The sequence below is a fragment of the Lutjanus erythropterus genome, chromosome 15 (assembly GCF_056507025.1).
Source record: "Lutjanus erythropterus isolate fLutEry1 chromosome 15, fLutEry1.hap2, whole genome shotgun sequence".
NCBI lineage: Eukaryota > Metazoa > Chordata > Actinopteri > Lutjaniformes > Lutjanidae > Lutjanus > Lutjanus erythropterus.
Window position 1 is genome coordinate 17,959,579 of NC_139331.1, and position 18,255 is coordinate 17,977,833.

An 18,255-nucleotide genomic window follows, 5' to 3' on the forward strand; every position below is an offset into this window, starting at 1 on the left:
ATTTCGAGTTGTCAGGTCTATCAAACATCCCCCCACTCTGACCCAAACAGCTGAAGCTGACGTCCACAAGCCAGTTATAAAAGTAACGCTACTGTTAAGTACATGCTAGTTGTAATGTCAGCTCTTTGTCAAGGCTAGCTTGGTTTAGCCAAGTTAGCCTGACCGTACAGTATGTTGGCCAGCTTCACAGTCAACGAGTCACAGGAGACGAGATGCTTAGTGCTTGTTTTTCTGGAAGCAAAGTGGTGAAACATATGATTGGTTGACGCATCACCGCATCATTGGAATGCTGAAAAAAGCTGAGGTCAGCTCAACTTTGATTTGTGGCGCCTCACACCCAACATGCAGCAACAAATGTCGAACATCAGTTTCTGCTTTCATGTCGCCAACTTCTGTTGAAAATGACAAGAGGTTTTGACAAACAAGCAAGACCTGTGAATAGCTTACAGTGTTATGTGTGAAATCTGATGCTGCTAGTTTATAATTGTAGCATCTGTCGTCCCACTAAGTATTGATAACAGGATTAGATGATGTGGTCAGTGGGCAATTGATGCCCAAACACTATAACACCAGTAACACCCACTGACAAGCCCAGTCTAGTGCCACTATGAGATTGACAGTTGTGGTTTTGACTGAAGGTCTCAACAACTACTGAGTGGATTGCCATGAAATTTGTCAGACATTCAAATCAGGATGCATTTTAATAAGTGTGACCTCTTGAATTTTCATCTGGTGTGTTTCTTAGCATGCTCACACACTAACCTAAGATGCATTAGTATTAAGTTTAAAGCACAGCTGTGCCTATGTGTAGCCTCACAGAGCTGCTAGCTTGGCTCTAGACTCTCTTCTTACTGGATGTCTACAAAACAACTAAGGTTACTTCATGACTCAGACATTTACTTATGTTATCTTGCTGCTGCATTGAGTATGATTACATGCATTAGTATCATAATTTGAAATCTTAGGCCAGGTTTTGATCATATTTGGAAAGCTGATTATTCAGCTCCCTATCTGATTATAAGAGTATTTGTGTTTTTGATTGTGTTGCTGTACAGGCATGTCTCTGACTCTTTCACACCGAGCTATATACATAAATAACTTATGCATGGACTGAGATATTAAAAACAAGGGTATGAACTTGCTTTAACTTCTGGCTACCTGGATTTAATTTACCACACTTGGGGATTAATTACTCCATCTAATCATTAGTAAGAGAAGAGACCCAAGAGATGAAAAAAAATTCCTCTGCCACTATCAGACTTTCATAACTTAGACCATCATTACATTGTTCATCGTTATATGTTTTGTTTGTTTTTACTATCAATGACTATCGTCTATGAAACTTCCATCAGTGACAGACCTGCAAACATGGCAAAGAATGACCATTAAGCTCAGGATAAGGTATTTATATGCCACAGTATTGGAATACTCCAAGTCTATAAAACTGTGAAAACATATAACCAGTCCCAGATAATTCTCATAGAGTTTCATAGTCAAGACGGAATTATTACTGTGGTTTTCTTGCTGTTTGTAGTTAGTAAAATAAATGAAGCACAAACCATTTCAATTGTCCATAAAGTTTTAATGAAAAAAAAACAGCAATGTACCCATTGAACAACAAAAGAAATTAAGAGAAATTGTAAGATTTCGAGAGCCAAGCTCTTATGTACAGCATATTGCACTAGAAAAAGAACAAACATCCCCCGTCCTCCTCCTCCTCTGGTTCCCTCCATTGCTCCATGTCCTGCGCTGTTTGAAAACTGTGCGGCAGACACAGAGCAGTCCCAACGATAACACAGCCAATGCTTTAACAAAAAAAAACTGCTACATCTGGCCTGGGTCTCACTTCAAAAGGACACATGAATGTGAAATCCTTGAGACCACTCTGAACATAAAGAAAGCAATGTGAAGACAATACAAACTCCCTGTGCACACCACACAGGAGTCTGAAATAAGTTCCACTGTTCAGTTCATGTATTAAAAGAGATATTGTGGTTTTCACTCCATTAAATTACATTCAAACCCTTAAGATACAGATTTTTTTCAGGAATGTTGGACATGCATTTTTACTCCATTTACATATATCGAAAAAAGCCCTTGAACTGAGAGTGACACAGCAGACTTGGCAATATCCAAAATGAAAAATGCCACAACATTGGAAAAAAAAAAGCAATCATAGAAAAGCAAAAAACGTTGTGTTGTTGTTGTATTTCTTTCTTCGTCTTCTTAGAAAAAGATATGGAAAATATCTTCTAAAAAGTTTTATAAAGATAGCAACGATAGCCGTGTCAAATTCATGTCTAATGTATAAAAAACACCAAATCACAGCACTTGACAGTAAAGATGCACTCGTTCTTGGATATTCAAAAAACGGATCGAATAAATTTGATATTAAAGACACTGAAGGTTGAACAAATAAAAAAATGTTTCACTTGAGTCAGGGTTACAACAGTGGTTGGTAACGACAGGCTCAGATCAACGCCACACACGGACAGAGTGGCGGTTCAACCCATCTCACGTACAAATAATACTGGGCACCATGGTGGCTCATTCCTCCTTCAAATGTAAACCCACAGCCCTACTAGATTGTAGATAATAAAGCACAAAAACCCAGATGAGCTGGGCCGATCCAGCATATGACAGATCTTTAAAAAGTGTCAGGAATCTAGAGGGGAAGTTCAGCGCAGGAGTAGAAAGAGAGAGGCGCAGAATACAGTATACAGGTAAGAAATTGTTGGGTTTTTTTTTTTTTTTACAGTGCACATTGATTGCAAACAGTCGTTTCTGGTATTGAGAAGGTTTTGCGTGGTGAAACTCGCCGTTCGTGCTGAGAGATGTCAAAGGTTGAGCCTGTGCCTCGTGAGCAGATGCGAGGAACCAAACTGATGATTTTTTTTTTCAAAGGCACAACGCTGTACTGTTTGTGCCAACTCTTTTCTATGAGAGTGTGTTGATCTCACAGAGCCCAAGTGAAACAAGTGGCCAGTGACTTTGGGGTAATTATGCCAAGTGTCAATGATGATGTGGCAGGTCTGTTACTCACAAGGCACATTTTGTACATTTGATTGTCTGTTGTTCACGTGATTTGTAAAGACTCACACCATTTGTGTGAGAACGCACGAGGCACATGGCTTTAGTCCAACCTCCCCACACACACAGGCATCAAACACACAACTGAATGCACGTCAACGATGAGCAGAAAAGGACTGTACACACTGAGATAGCATCTATACAGTAGCACTGAGCAAATATACACAAAATAAATTAGAATAAATTATCTAAAAAGAAACCAAAACAAAATTAAACTTGTCCTCAGTGAGGACAGGGAGTAGTTAAACGTGACCTTCGGCGAAAGAAGTATGAAACTTTGGACTGAAGAGTGCGTCACAACTGTCTGAATTGGCTCAGCGTTCAGTGTTTGCAGGAAACAAACGTTTGGTACAGCTCCTTGTGAAATTACAGAAAGAAAAACCGTGTAACAATCTGTAATGTTGATGTTGAGTGAAAATGGAAAAACAAACAAAAAAAATTAACGTCTTTGCTTGTTCAGCGTCGTCTACATCCATGAAGGACTAACAGCATCGATGCATGCGGTCCTCACTCAAAGGCAGAATTTCAGCAACTCGTAATAAGCATCAGGTAATTAACACGGATATTAACTACTCCCTGAAGAAAACGTAAAGGAGAATAAACCCATCAGTGTCTTCAAAAGTTCATATGAATCTGCAACAGACTGAAATAATACATCAAATGATGAATTTTTAACATCTTATTTAAAGTCCTTACAGACGTTTTACTTGATAAACCTTAATGTTGAGAAGCAGTGGCTGTGTGCTAATGTAGCAGGTGTCGCATGAGGATGTATAAGCTTTCCAGATGTGTCTGTGTGGTTAATAAAAATGGTCTTTTGAACTGTACAGAAGCTGTTCTCACAAAGTTCTCAGTGAAGCTCAATGTACCACCGGCAGTTTGGTGAAAGAAAGCACTTGAATGAAAGGTTGATACTTGCATGTATCAGCAAATGAGGACTGAATCAGTGCTCGAGACATTAAAATTCAGACGTGGAGTGAAATAAAATAAAAATGCATCTCTGTAACTTTAACCCAAAATGTTTCTGTAACACAGATATTTGTATTTCATTGAGAACACAGCCATATTCTGGGAAATGTCCGTCTATGGATGTCAGTTTGATTGCAAATACAACAGATCCCTAAGATTTTACTTCCATTCCACTGGCTTGAATATTGCTCACGCCTAAAAAAGCTGATCTCTCTCGCAGGCGTCCCACAAAGGGCGAGATTGCGATTGTCAATCCAGCCAAAGAAAGAAATCCTGAAAAGCTTCAGAAAATGATGAAATCTATCCAAAGCTTTTCAGGTGTCTTGATTGTTTTCCAGTTCCCTGATCGTAATCCCGCGAAGGAGATTTGTTTGACTTTGTGCTTATTTGGCTTCAAAATTACTGCAGATTTTAGAAACAGTAAGCACACACTCCTACATACACATGATCACAAATTGAAAGCACAATCTTGATGTTTCTTGACTAAAATATCTTCAGTACATCTAAATTCAAGTATGCACGTGTTCATCCTTTAAATCAACAGGATCTGAGTCTACACAGTGGCTCGTTTGAACAACATGAGTGGTACTGGAGGTGGGATGACACAGGTTGCTATAATGTCCCTACGTCTACAGTGGAAGCTGGTAAAACACGCATTAAACTGACCAACAGTGCAACACCGGTGCGTAACACCGCCAGAACGTCATGACAACCATTTTCAACTTAGCCAGTGTGGAACAGGAAAGGATAAAGTTCAGGGCTTATTGTTTTTCTGAGAATAAATTAGAAATGTGCCTCAAGTCCTCAAGGTTTTAAGTCAGTAACTTCAGCACAGAAATGTCCATGTCCACAGTTTGTTGCCAAAAAAACAGCGGCCTAATCATAAAAATTGATGTCTTTCTCATGTTTCCTTGATGCAAAAAGAGTTGTACTGTGGCAGGAGAGAATAAGGCATTCCCTGGACTGATGGAGGTCCTTCAAGACTTGAAATACCAAATAAAAAGAGCAGTTTACTGTACAAAATAGGTTAATCTTACAAATATTTCGAAAATATCTCTTCAAACACAATGGCTCCTTCTTGGAAAGACGAAAAAACAAAAACAAAAAAAACAAAGAACAAAAAAATTGTAATCAGTCTCCGTCCAGCGGTGACCAGTGTTTTCTTCATCTCATCTTCATATTCAATTAGAAAACAAAATCCAAACCCGTGTTCCATCTTACAGTGCCATCTCTTAAAAGTCTGGTCCCTTGTCCCCGTTGGGAGTGGGGGGTGGGGGAGTGGGGGGGCAAGGGCTGAGGCAAGGACGTCGAGGAAGTCCCTTCATCTCTGCTCTCCTCTCAGGCGAGGGAACAGAGCCTCTCTTGGGAACAGAAAGCCGAACAGGGCCATGGTAAGGCGCATCCAGGCAGGCAGGTTTTGTCTCTGATGCCTCATGAACTGCAACAAAGCAAAAGAAATACAAGTTAGGTTGTTACCATCAGGGGAGCATGTTAAATCAGAATCATGTTTGTCATTTCATCAATTCAGTCACAGAAACTAATGATTAATTAACTGATTCTATCATAGCGGGTTATTGAGGTGAAGCCTTGTGTGAACTGTGGTAAACCCTGTGAGCTCAAACAAGTAGACTGAGTGTTTCCACAACACGAGCCTGTGTCTAGAAAACATGTCCGTCACACGCACATCCTACCCGATACCACAGCAGAGTGTACGGTATCAGGCGCAGTGGATCTCTGATTTCTTTGTTACTCTTTTTCCCAGACATCAGTTATAACTGTAATACTTAAAGGGATGGTTCACCCCAAAAAAATGGTATTGAAAAAGTATTTAAGTATTGATATTTTGGACAACAGACAGAGCAGGGTGTAAACGCTGATGGCATCCTCCTCCCCTGAGCTGTAACCTCTCGTCCATGAGTAGATGCACACTTTACTTCTGGGCAGTGATGCAGCTGGCGGTTGTAGTTCAGTAGAAAGAAAATAGTTCCTACATAAAACTGCTCTCTTTGCGGAGTAATCAGGTCATCATTTCTGTTGAGTTTTTAAATGTATTTTTTAAATGTACCACAAGCCCAGTGCCATCTTGTTCCATTATATCCAAGAAAAACGAAGATATCACTATGAACAATATCGCCAAAACTCTACATCTTGAACCTAAACAATCTAGATGGATAAATAACACTACAGGCAAGGTCTTGGGGTGAACCATCCCTTTAATTTACTTGTTTTCTTAAGTAAAATAAAGTTGTTGAAAGGACGAAAATGGCCACGGTAGCAACTGTAAAACAAGACATTTTTAACCCCCAGGAGCTGCCACTCATCCTAACAATACCACTGTATCCCTCCTCCCTCAGGTTCAAAACAGTCCCTCTTATTAAACGTTGCACTGTTGACTTCTAAACAAGAAGCTCAAAGTGAAATGCTTTCAGAGAACTCGCTGCCTATTTCATCACAGCTCTCTTGTAACAGAAAAGTCAGCTGAATAATTATCAAAAACAAAGCAGGAGGAAACAGAAACTGCTCCCTCCTATGGAGCTGCCTTCTCCCGGCTCTGTCATGTTCTACTGGGGTGTGCAGCCTGCGTGCACCACAGACAGATGAAGGGGTTCCCGCTGCAGCCTGCAATCTCCTCTCTCCCCCTCCTCATCTCTGATCCCGCACAGCTCCCCACCGGCTTTCTGAACAGCCGCGCTCAGATATTGCAGCCTGTTGCATAAGCACTCTTGTTTCGATCTCCCTCCCTGCTCCTGCTCCACCAAGGTCCCTACCAGCCCAGCAATCAGAGCCTGCCACAGGCTATTTGATGCAGAACTAGCAGGCTGAACTGAATTGAACCAGCACCGCTAAATGTAACCCTAATTGTCTTTAATTGCCTTAATTCTACACTGCCAGGCTTATTTAAACAGTACCCTGGTTTGTTCCGCATGAGGCTCATCTTTGTGCTGTCATTTGCATGGGTAGTGGAGAATGGTGTGTACTTTGTTTGCCCTTTTTAGGTTAATGCATACAAACAATTAAGAAAACTTCTCCTTCACTTGAAGAAGTTTGGATAAGTTGACGTGGGGTTGTACGAGGTACTTGCTGATAGTGTATTTCCTACAGTAGATGCTGGTTGGGCTGCTCCCAGTTTGGAGAAGCAGAGAGGGGCAACAGCATCAAAGTTAAGCAATGTACAGCTGTGGACAGAATCAGCTATGCTATTATTTAGAGTATTTACACCACTTTACCTTTCCAATACAGCGTCTTTTCAGATGGAAACCTGTGTTATATAAGCCAAATATCTCTCTCTCCAAACCAATCCAACACCGCGGACAAAATCAGTAATTTTGTTGAGGTGCTCATCTACCGCTGCCTCCATCTGTTAGTTTGTTTGTGGTCTTTGGTGAATCCAAACTATCCTTTTCAAACACCAAAGTCACACAATAAGACAAACTAACTAACTAATCAAGGAAGTGGTAGACCAGCAGCTCCTGTGTTCTGCAAAATAAAATTACTGATTTTTCCAGTGGAGTTTGGTTGGTTTAGAGAGAGCGATATCTGGCTGCATTGATTATTAATTTATGAATCTATTATTAAATTAATTGGCAACAATTCTGATAACTTTTTTTTACTAAATACTTTTTTTAAGAAAAAAGGTCAAAATTCTTAAATCCCAGCTTCCTAAATGTGAATATTTTGTGGTTTCTTTACTCCATTATGACAGTAAACAAACTATATTTGGGCTGTGGTCAAAACAAGACATTTGAGGATGTCATCTTGGGCTTTAGGAAACACTGATTTACATTTTTCACCATTTTCTGGTATTTTATAGACCAAAACAGCTAATTGTTAATCAAGAAACAATCCACAGATTAATCAATAACGAAAACAACCATTAGTTACAGCCCTAGGATGGATCATCAAAAAAGCTGTCTGACTGGAAAGAAGAGCAGTTAAAATATTCTATATATAGTGTACACTTGAACTGATTTTTTTAGGTGGACTTTTATGAAGTGGCTACAATTTGTTCTGCTGCTGATTCTGTTCAGCAATGCATTCTTTAACTTTTGTGCAGGTACTCCTCTCTGCATCTCCAAGCTACTGTAGGTATTGCCCTGACTATAGATAAAAACCTCATACATTTCCCTGAAAGCATGAGCATTTTATTGTCCACATAAGTAGTCAAAACTGACGGAAAAGACTCAAACCACAAATACAATCCACTCCACATAAACAAAAACCCACACGTTAGCCCACGCCGGCAACTTCTGCTTGGAGAAGCGAGTGAAAAAGTCTAACAATAGCAGCAGAGACAATACAGAGTTAGTGTGGATATCATAAAGCATCACTTGTGATTATTCTCTCTCCCTTTGGAATATTCCTACAACAGCAGTATCAGATCCTGCAGGATAAAAACCAGCTCGAGTGCAGACAGCAGACAAAGAAGAAAACGTTTGCTCTTATCTCTCTGTCACAGAGTTACACACGCAAACCAAAAAAACACACACAAAGACACACACACACTGAGGCAGTCAGCGGGACAACTGAGGTATTGTGGGTAGCCGTGAGTCAGACTCTATTTTTAGACGAGTGTATAAACAGCCGGCCAAGTCTACCCAGACACAGACATGCGGCTCACTCCTGCTTGTGACAGTCGCATCGATCTCACCTGCTTTATCAAAGTCTCTCACAATATATCACTTTCTTTTCATTCTTTCTCTCACTCTCTACTTCTCTTTTCTTGTTTTATGTCTCTTTTTCTTCTCCCCTGTGGCAAAACAGCCGCAGCAGCAAATAAGAAACCCCTCCCAGGATATTTGTACTTATTAACTAAGTTCAGGGTCATGTGACTCCTGTAAACTCTCAGTCAGAGCAGTAACCGCTTTACAAACACTGATACAAGAAACCCTGTGACCTGTTATTAAGTACACTGACACTGAATCTTGTGTGAGAGCAGACTGGAGGTGGAACATGTTGTCACTTAGCCTATAAGTATTAAGACATCTGTAAGACGGTGACACATTTCCATGTGGATTTCATTTCTTAACACGCACAATTAACTACATATCATGAACTACATGCGGTATGTGTGTTCAACTGTTCCCTTGGGAGCTTTGCAAACAGCGAGCCTCCACGCTCAGTTCCCTTCATCATCTCTAAAGGCTTCACTAGTCTCAAATTGTTTCATGCTTCAAGTGCAGGGCTGCAACTAAATCCCCATACTTCAATTTGACTTTTGATTTTAAGATGACAATTCAATTCAGTTTTTTAACTTAAACATACAACATTGTTGGGCTACCGAGTCTTGATTGGTAAAGATCAGCGGATCATTGATTTCACACCCTGACAACTACCATTTACATTTCCAAATTCTTTAAAACAAAGCTCATATGGTATCAAGTGTGATACAATGGGCGGTAAGCTACACTGTGTTGTCTTTTAAGTGTTGTGTGTTCCTTCGGATATGCGCCAGGCGCTGCAAGTAAGTGGGGAAAAAAATATTTGGAGAATTGCTGATTCTGTCTTTTTGATCCAGTTACTGAAATTTAAAGCTTATTTTGATCTATTTTTTTACTATTGAAATTGTGACAGTCCAAAACCCAGGGAATCTTCATGTACTATCACAAATGTAAAAGAAAAGCAATAATCCTTACGTTTAAGAAGCTTGATATAATTTTAATTGTGCAGCTCTTTTTATGTGGTGTGTTAAGACTAAAGAACTCGTTTGAGCAAAAAGAGGTTTGTCTACATTCAGGTAAAGGCCACAAGTAGTAAACAGAGGGCTGACTTTGTCTTTAAATGACAGAGTGGAGACAAAGGGATAATTGGTCAGAAATGGGAGGGTGTCATTTAATCTGCTCTCCTGAAACTCATGCAATGAGGGCATGGATTTCACTAGTTTGTTTTCTTTTCTTCAGTCTTTGTAGACCAGGAAACATATCCCTAATACTCTTATTGACTGTAATGACATGGTATCAGTGCCACCGACACAGTACTGGCAGCGTAGTCTATAATCCTCTGCTCAGACTAGGGTGCTGTTTCAGTAGTTTAGACGACAAAGTTGACCTCGACCACAGTGCCAAACTAAGAATCAATATTTAGATTAGATTTAGGAGAAAGTGGGTGTCTATGTCAGTATCAGTTGTCTAGCAGCCAAAGACTGAATACATATTGGTATTGTAGGTTTAGCATCCTGTATGAAGTTACTAAATCGTGCCTTATTAGTGATTTGGGATTTTTTCCTTCAGCAATGCCAAGAAAGTGGTTGAATCACTACGCAGGCTATTTTTATCCAGTGTGGGTTGTGGCCAATCCAGCTGGCAAAATGTTCAGCCCCTTTCTTCCCAAGAGTGAACCACAAGTTGGCACAAGGTAGCTTTGTGTCTCTAATCAAGTAAATGCTGACATGCGTAAATAGTTCACATGTAACACACAAACACAAACTTTTTGTTTGGCGTCAACAACATGTAGTTTAAGTCCTAGCAGCCCATGAAATCCACTGTCCCTTGCTACAGACTTGTCTCAACAAATAGATGATCAACAGGCAAATACAGCATTTAGTTAGGTAGCATCCATTTCTTCTTTGAAGCAATCCAAGTTTGCTTGTGCTCATATAGTTTACACTCTGAAAAGTTTTGCATGCAGGCTCTGCAGTGGGAGGTCATTTAAGGATCCACTTCACTGCTTGGGGAGTGAGGCTTACCAGTTCAACGTGATCCTGTTGGAACTTGTCTCCGATCTCCCGGAGTTTACGACCGATCTGAGCCTCCACGCTCACCCCTGCCTGCTCCTCTGGCCCCTGTGCCATCCTGTCATCTTCCTCCCCTCTGCCCTCCTCCTCCTCCTCTTCAATCTGCCTCTCTCCCCGGTCCTCCATGGGCTCAAAGCGCGCGGGGAAATGTGAGCGTAATCCAGCGTTGCCTAAAAGGAAAACATCAAGCTTCTTAAAAACTTGTGTTGTTGTTGGATCTTGAAAATACCAAGAGGCTGATGTAAGTGTCAGTGCCAAGACGAATATGAGGCAAAAAGACATTACTGATATCAGTTCAGTAACACAGTGAATAAAGCCTCAGAAAACATTTTGCAGACAGCCTTGAAGGGATAGTTCGGATTATTTTATGTGGGGTTGTACGAGGTACATACTGATAGTCAGTGCATTAGCAATAGTAGATGGCAGTCAGTCAAAGAGAGGGCAGCACGGATGCTAAGCAACAAAATGGATTTTAACCACTTATAAAATGGTCCACTTAAAAAAGTTAATTTAGTGTTAGTTTAAGCGTACGCTTTATTTAAAATATTTTCAGCGCTTTACTTTACCTTCAGAAAGCTTTTTTTTGATGGGAAACCATCGTTATGTTAGTCAAATATCGCTTTCCAAACCAACCAAACTCCAAAGGCAAAGTCATAGTCATTTTACCTCGCAGAACACACTAGTTGATGGCCTACCGATGCCTCTATCTGTTTGTTTGTGTTATTGTGTGACATCTGCATTTTAAAAGGATAGTTCCAAAAGTCACACAATAACACAAACTAACTAACCAATCAGTATCAAGCAGATGACCAGCAACTGCTTTGTTCCGTAAGATAAAATTACTGATTTTGTTTATGGACTTTGGTTGGTATGGAGAAAGTGATATTTAGGTTATATAACCTCAGTTTCCCATAAAAAAAAGCCTTCTGATGGCAAAGTTAAGTGGTAAAAATATTCTAAATATAGTGTACACTTAAACTAGTTGATTTTTTTCAGATGGATTTTTTTTTTAAGTGGCCGAAAAAGCTTTTGTTGTTGACCCTGTCCACAGTTCATTGCTTACCTTCCATGCAGGTACTCCTCTCTGCTTTTCCCAACTAGGGGCGTGCCAACCAACATCTACTGAAGCAAATACACTGACTCTTGATAAGTACCTCACTCAACCCTATATCAAATAATCCAAACTATGCCTTTAAGATAAGCCCAGTTATTTATTAATGGTCTCAAACACAGCTGTGTCTGAACAGCTAAGTCAAATATACAGTATCTACTTTATACTGCTGCTATATTGCTTTCTGAAACACAAACACATTTTATCACATCTTCTCAGATGGACAAATTACAAGGTAGGCACTCAACATACGACTGAAGAGTCCACAAACAAGAGTGTTGGTAAGTGAAAAACTCAAACACCTTATTAAATCAACAACAACCTCAGTGAACTGCAATCTCTCTGTGGGATGTGTCACTGAGTTTACTCATCGCATGCGCTTCTGCAGTCATACCACTTGTAGGGAAAACAATTTTTTTTATGTTATCATGTGTGCAGAATGCCCTGCTATTCTGCCTCACAGAGGACTATAATAATATCTCTAAGAAACTGAGCGCCCGGCCTGGACAGGAACTGGCAGTGGTCCAAGTGCATGACATCCATTACTGGTTAGTTTACAATGAATGACAAGGTAATAATAGTCAGTGGTGTTTGTGTATTGATGACTTTAAACCCTGAACAACGCACCTCTCACACACTGACACTGAGTCGACAAACAAACAACATTCTTCTTCAACATTCGTTCAATTCAATTAGGGTGATGTCACACTGATTTGATTAGAAATGGGAAAACAATATTGGATTAAAACTGGGGGACATATTAGTGTGGGTATGTGCCTTTATGTGTGGATAAAATTAATGTTGTCTTTTTGTTTCAAGAAATGCTTGTTTAAAAAACAAAACTAGCTAGAATGTGTTTAGCATTTATCAGGTTTGGGTTAATAGCATATTAGTAGTAATAGTACTTTCAATAAAAATACATGCACTTTCTTAGAATGGCATGTTTCGTAACTTCTTAGCAAGAGTATTATAGGACAGGGGGAACTCCAAACATCAAGGAAAATTCATTTCTAGGTTTTCTTGTCTGTTTGGAAGTAATTCTTCAAAATGAATTTGTGTAACAGCCCAAGAAAAAAGACAACACCAGCCTCCCCTTCTCATCTGATCTGACACTTATCAAATCAGATTGACAGTTTTAATCGCCTGAGTCTTTGAGGACCGTTCCCAATTAGTAATCTACCAGATAAAAGGAATGACTAATAGTGTGAGGCTGCAACATTCAATGCTGTGCATTCAGTTTCTAAAACTATAAGCCCACGTCACTTTCAGCAGGCTTACATTACATTATCTCGCTCCCTCCTTCCTTACCGTGAAAGGGTATGCGAGGCTGCCGGTACAAGCTGCAGGGCAGCGTGTTGATGCCGATGCTGTTGTTGTTGTGGCTCTGTGGCGTGGGCACGGTGGCAGCGGCAGCGGCGGTAACGGCAGCGAGGGCCTGTCCAGCTGCGATCTGTGTGGCTCGGTCTTCGTATTTGACGTCCCTAAAGGGCGTTCCCCAGAGCTGCGAGATGGGCCGTGACATGTCCTCCTCCTCATCATCCATCCGACGCCTCAGCGGTAAACTCCCTGTAGAAAAGAAGGGTGGACACAAGATGGAAACTGTCAGAATAAGATGACAAGTGTCTGAAGTGTGTTTTAGGAGGGTACTTATTAGAGCTGCAAGGATAAATCGATTAAGTGTTAACTATTAAATGCCATCTAGTTTGATAATCGGTTAATCAGTTTGAGTATTTTTTAAAGAAAAAAAGGCAAAATTCTTTAATTCCAGCTTCTTAAATATGAATATTTTATGGTTTCTCTTCTATGACAGTAATCTGAATATCTCAGTAATGGACAAAACATTTTGAAGATGTCACCTGATTTTTCACCATTTTCTGAAATTTAACGAACCAAACAACTCAACGGTTAATCAAAAAGGTAACTGACAAATTATTCTCCGATGAAAATAATCTGTAGTTGCAGTCAGAGTAAATATAAAAATGTATTTGCAAGACTGTGACTCATACCTATGTATTTATGCTATTTGCCTCACAGGTAATTTGGGTGTGATTTGTTGCAAGACCAAACAAAAAGTGCCAAGTATCATCCTGTTATCAGTGGAAACTTTGCCCTCTGGCACATAGAAAACTATCTCACCCCGTCTACATTAAATGGAAATCATTAGCCATTATAGTGCACAGTCAGGGGCTAATGCTGTGTGAGGTAATACTGAAAACAAACAGATGGATCATCTCAGAAGCACAGATCTGCCAACATAAACTTCTATGTAAAGAAATGTAATAAATATACAAGAGGCCAGCTGTAGCTGAGCCGATTATCTCTTATAATATAGTGATGATGAGCAGCAACAGGAGCCAAACGTATGGAAACACCCTGTGTAGGGGGACCCAGTGGGCGGCTAAAAATGCTACGCCAGATTTGCCACCCTCCCGCAGCAGATTTTGCCAAGCTGTTCCTGATAATGAGCCAAATTGTAATTGAGTGCCAAAAGATCCACCGACGAGGCTTTTTTTTCCCCCCTCAGAACTACCTTAATCTGGAACAGTGTGCCACAGAGCAGAGCACAGTCAGAGGATTAGTTTCCTCCTGCACAATTCTGCAGCTCAACATTAAGACCTATGCTCATTGTCCCCCTGTCTCTCTCTCTCTCTCTCAACCACACAATCACTGGATAGCTGGCTGTCTACACTAACACACACACACACAGAAAGAGTGAAACCTCAGTGAAACCAAAGTTCTGGCTAGACTGTCATGTGCTGTGTGCAGCCGCTGTTTCATGAGGGAGATAACGAGTTTCACTCCATCCTCAACTGTGCCTGCCGCTGAACACAAACACTCACACCCTCTTCCTCTTTGGCCACATGTCATGCTCTGAACTGTTTCATCTTTTTTGTCGAGGGTGCATGTCTTAGCCTTTTCTTGTGTAAGTGGAGAGACATGGGCTGGGTTGACTGGCAAAAGTTGAAACTGGATATACTGGTATTGTGTTTACTGAGTGAGGCGGCCTCAGCCGTGTATCTCTTTGTGAAAGTGTCCCTTTGCATGATGTCATATCATATGGAGTCAAAGGAGGAAACTACATTTTGAACAGCTGTGGAAAAACACAGCCAGGCCACATTATTAGTGTAAGATGTTTGTCTCTGAATCAGAGTGTCTGTTTTAATTTTTTCATAAACAAAAAATATATCACACACCCTCTGGCCTCCATTGCTCCAACGGCATTTATCTGTTTCGCCAATGCACACTAATTAGTTGTGCATTGCAGAAATTCAAAACAGCCCTAATCTGTGCTAACTTTTCCCTTAGGCAAATTAAGCAGTACAGTAATTAATGCTAAGCAATTTGAGACTGTGCAGCAAGTTTCACTGAGATCAAATGTGCACTTGTGTTGTGTGTCAATGGCAAAGCGAGCCCTGTCTTGAATTTCCACTGGCAGTCAACAGAGGACTGGCAAGATTACCATAGTGTCAGACTCGTAAAAAAACAAACACAGACAGGGAGACACATAACACACAAACAGTCAGATACACACAGAGATACACACTGCCTGGGGCAGCAGGGGAGGCCTGGCAGCCACCACAGTGTTGGTCAGAGGCTCAAAGCTGCAGCAGAAAGTGGCTCCCTCTGCTGCACCATCTGTGCACCGGGCTCTCCTCCATGCACGGCCCGGAGGTGGGGGTAAACACAAGGTGAGCTCTGCTGCTATTTCTCCTGCTGCCTTCGTGTAACTAGGAATATATATCCTGTGGCTATCAGCATGTAAGTGACAGGCTCCAATAAAGTCATGAACCCTACTTTACCTCTAATAAAGTCATGAACCCTACTGTACCCCCAATAAACTCATGAACCCTGCTTAACCTATCAGTGGAAAAGGGCGAGCGCCAGTCAAGTGTTTTGTATTTGTAGGGTGACTGACATTTTTGTTGTTACAAGTTACCACTGAAATGCAAAACTGCTGTTAAAAAAAGTTGTCATAACTGGCATTTTAATGCGGTTTCAAACTGTTTATAAGTGAACTCCGGGGGACCACCGGGGACGTGCTGCATCATTATCCGCATCAGAAGCACCCTGCCCAAGGCAGCTCGGCGCATAAACACGGGAGGTCCGACCGCTCATCACTGGAGACAAAACATCCACAAACTGTCAGCCACAACATCTTCTAGCTAACAAATCAGCCGAAACTGGATGCGGCACATGGTGCTAACCAAAAATAATAACCACAGCCGAAGTTGTGGATTTAAACTCAGGGATTTTCTGTCTGACAATCTCGCTTCAAACAAGTGAGCACAACTTTTTTTTCTATTTTTTTTTTACTCGTAAAAGCGGTAACAAATATTTAGGACAGCGTAACGGCAGCGTGGCTTCCATTATCCTCCGTTAACACTTTCTCCTCACTTTGCCTGACAACTCTCCCCCAAAACAAACACCTCTTAGATAACAGATTCGACAATTCAGTCACTCAGAACGTAAATTAGTCACTGATGCATGAAATACAAACAAGTCAAGTCATTTTAATGTGTGCAATACCTGCCAAGTATTAAACTACGCTAATATTGAGTAATGACTACAAACTAGAGACCAACGGTTGTATCTCAAACACCGGGCAACATCAGCCGGGACGTTCCACGCGCGAGACGTGGGTGATAGAACGTTCAGTCCGTCAGTTGTTCACTTCGCCCGTTGAAACACGAAAAGAAACCCTCGCTAATGTGAAGAACGGGGCAGAAACACATCTACAAAGGCTCCCTTCCATATGCCAACGCTCCGGTAAGTCCGCTCAGCCCGTCTCTGCCCGGGCATGCCCGAGCTGCCCCGCACATTTGTTGACAAACTCCCACGGACAGCGAAGCACGCGACAGTTGTAATAGAACGATTTTTTGAATTCTGAAACACACGACCGTTACTCACCGCCAGCAAACGCGTTTTCCGTTGTGATCGGTGGTATCTTGACAACTTGCTGTTACCTTGTTTCCTACGGACTGTGTCGATGCGAATCGTATCCCTCTTTGCATTACAACCACTCATCGATGTTTGCTGACTAGAGAGGGGTTGTTTTTTTCCCTGTGTCAAAACGGTCCGCCTCGACGGCTGGGACCCGCCCCTTCTTAATAATGTGAAAGGAACAGAGAGTCAGCTACACTGTGTTATGCAAATACAACACACCGAAAGGATGTAAAATGAAGTCATTTCTCTAAAAATCTATTTAAATTGGCATGTTTAGCAAATGGTCAGTGGGTGAGCAAGTGTTACGCCTATTTACTTAAGTAAAAGTTGCATAGCACACTAAACATGACAAATTACAAGTACAATTCCTGCATTGGAAATGTTAGCCTACTTGAGTATTATGCAGTAAAATATTCTTAGCAAAATCCAGTTGAGGTAGTAAAAGTAAAAGTAAAAGCACTCTTTGCAGAAAAGCTCCATATTTGCTAAGCTGATAATATGTAGACTAAGTAACAGTTTACTGCTATAGTTTATTAAAGTGATACTAATTTCAAGTATTTAATATACTTTTGGGTGTTTTAATACACAGTAATGCATCTCAGATGCTCATTTTGCATTTTGTGTGCAAAATCACATTTTGTCAAATGAAAAAGAAAATGAAAAAGTATAATGTTTCCCTCTGAGTTGTAGTGGAGTAGAGGTAAATGTAGGCTATCAAATATAAAGGTAAATATTCAGGTAAAGCACCAGTACTTCAAATTTGTACTTAGTGTAGTACTGATATATTAAGTTACAACCCCAACACTGCAAATGTGTTGATGTAATCTTTTGCAAAATTCATCAAATATTTTCCATTTTGGGAGCCTAACTTTTATCATTTAAAGTGAAAATAAAAAAATAAATAAATATGAAATGTATAGTAAAAGCTACTGTAGCTCTAAACCGGTGTCTGCATTTGATGTTGAGCTCATACTGTATTGTTGTTGAGGTGAAAAGAAAAATGTTACTGGCCCTTTAAGAGAACCGTCCTCCTCGCGACCATAAGCTGGTGACACGCCGTGGACCAATCAGATGGTTTGTTTTGGTCCCGCCTTCTGCTTCGTGTATCTTGACACGTGTAGGGGGAAAAAACACAAACCCAGATAAGACATGTGACTGCTTTCAGTGCTCAGCTCAGCTGATTGGGAGCTGCTGCGAGATAGACTGATTGTACCCACCCAGTTACTGGGGTTCTGTGTGATGATGGGTTGTGTACTGTCAAGGCAACAAACAGATTCACAAATTCAGTTGTCACACATACAGTAGCCTACATGACAGTGTTCCATCACGTTATGTTCTTTGTTTTTTATGTCTAAACGTGTCATTGAAATATTATTACAGATAATAATAACTAGATTTATTCAAGTATTTT

General features: G+C 40.7%; 1 protein-coding gene across 2 annotated transcripts; it reads right to left on the reverse strand.

Annotated features, from left to right (window-relative positions):
• Positions 1–1,561: 1,561 nt before the first annotated feature.
• On the reverse strand, positions 1,562–16,940 carry bmf2 (BCL2 modifying factor 2). 2 transcript variants are annotated; one of them, XM_084737927.1, is made up of 4 exons: positions 16,809–16,940; positions 13,209–13,466; positions 10,742–10,959; positions 1,562–5,497 (listed from the first exon to the last, which is right to left on the reverse strand). In XM_084737927.1, exons 2-4 carry the CDS (start codon positions 13,441–13,443, stop codon positions 5,381–5,383), a joined length of 570 nt encoding a protein of 189 aa, XP_084594053.1. In that variant the 5' UTR covers positions 13,444–13,466; positions 16,809–16,940; the 3' UTR covers positions 1,562–5,380. The 2 variants fall into 2 exon arrangements, with proteins under 2 accessions (XP_084594053.1, XP_084594054.1); XM_084737928.1 differs by having other exon boundaries at positions 16,865–16,925.
• Positions 16,941–18,255: the final 1,315 nt, after the last annotated feature.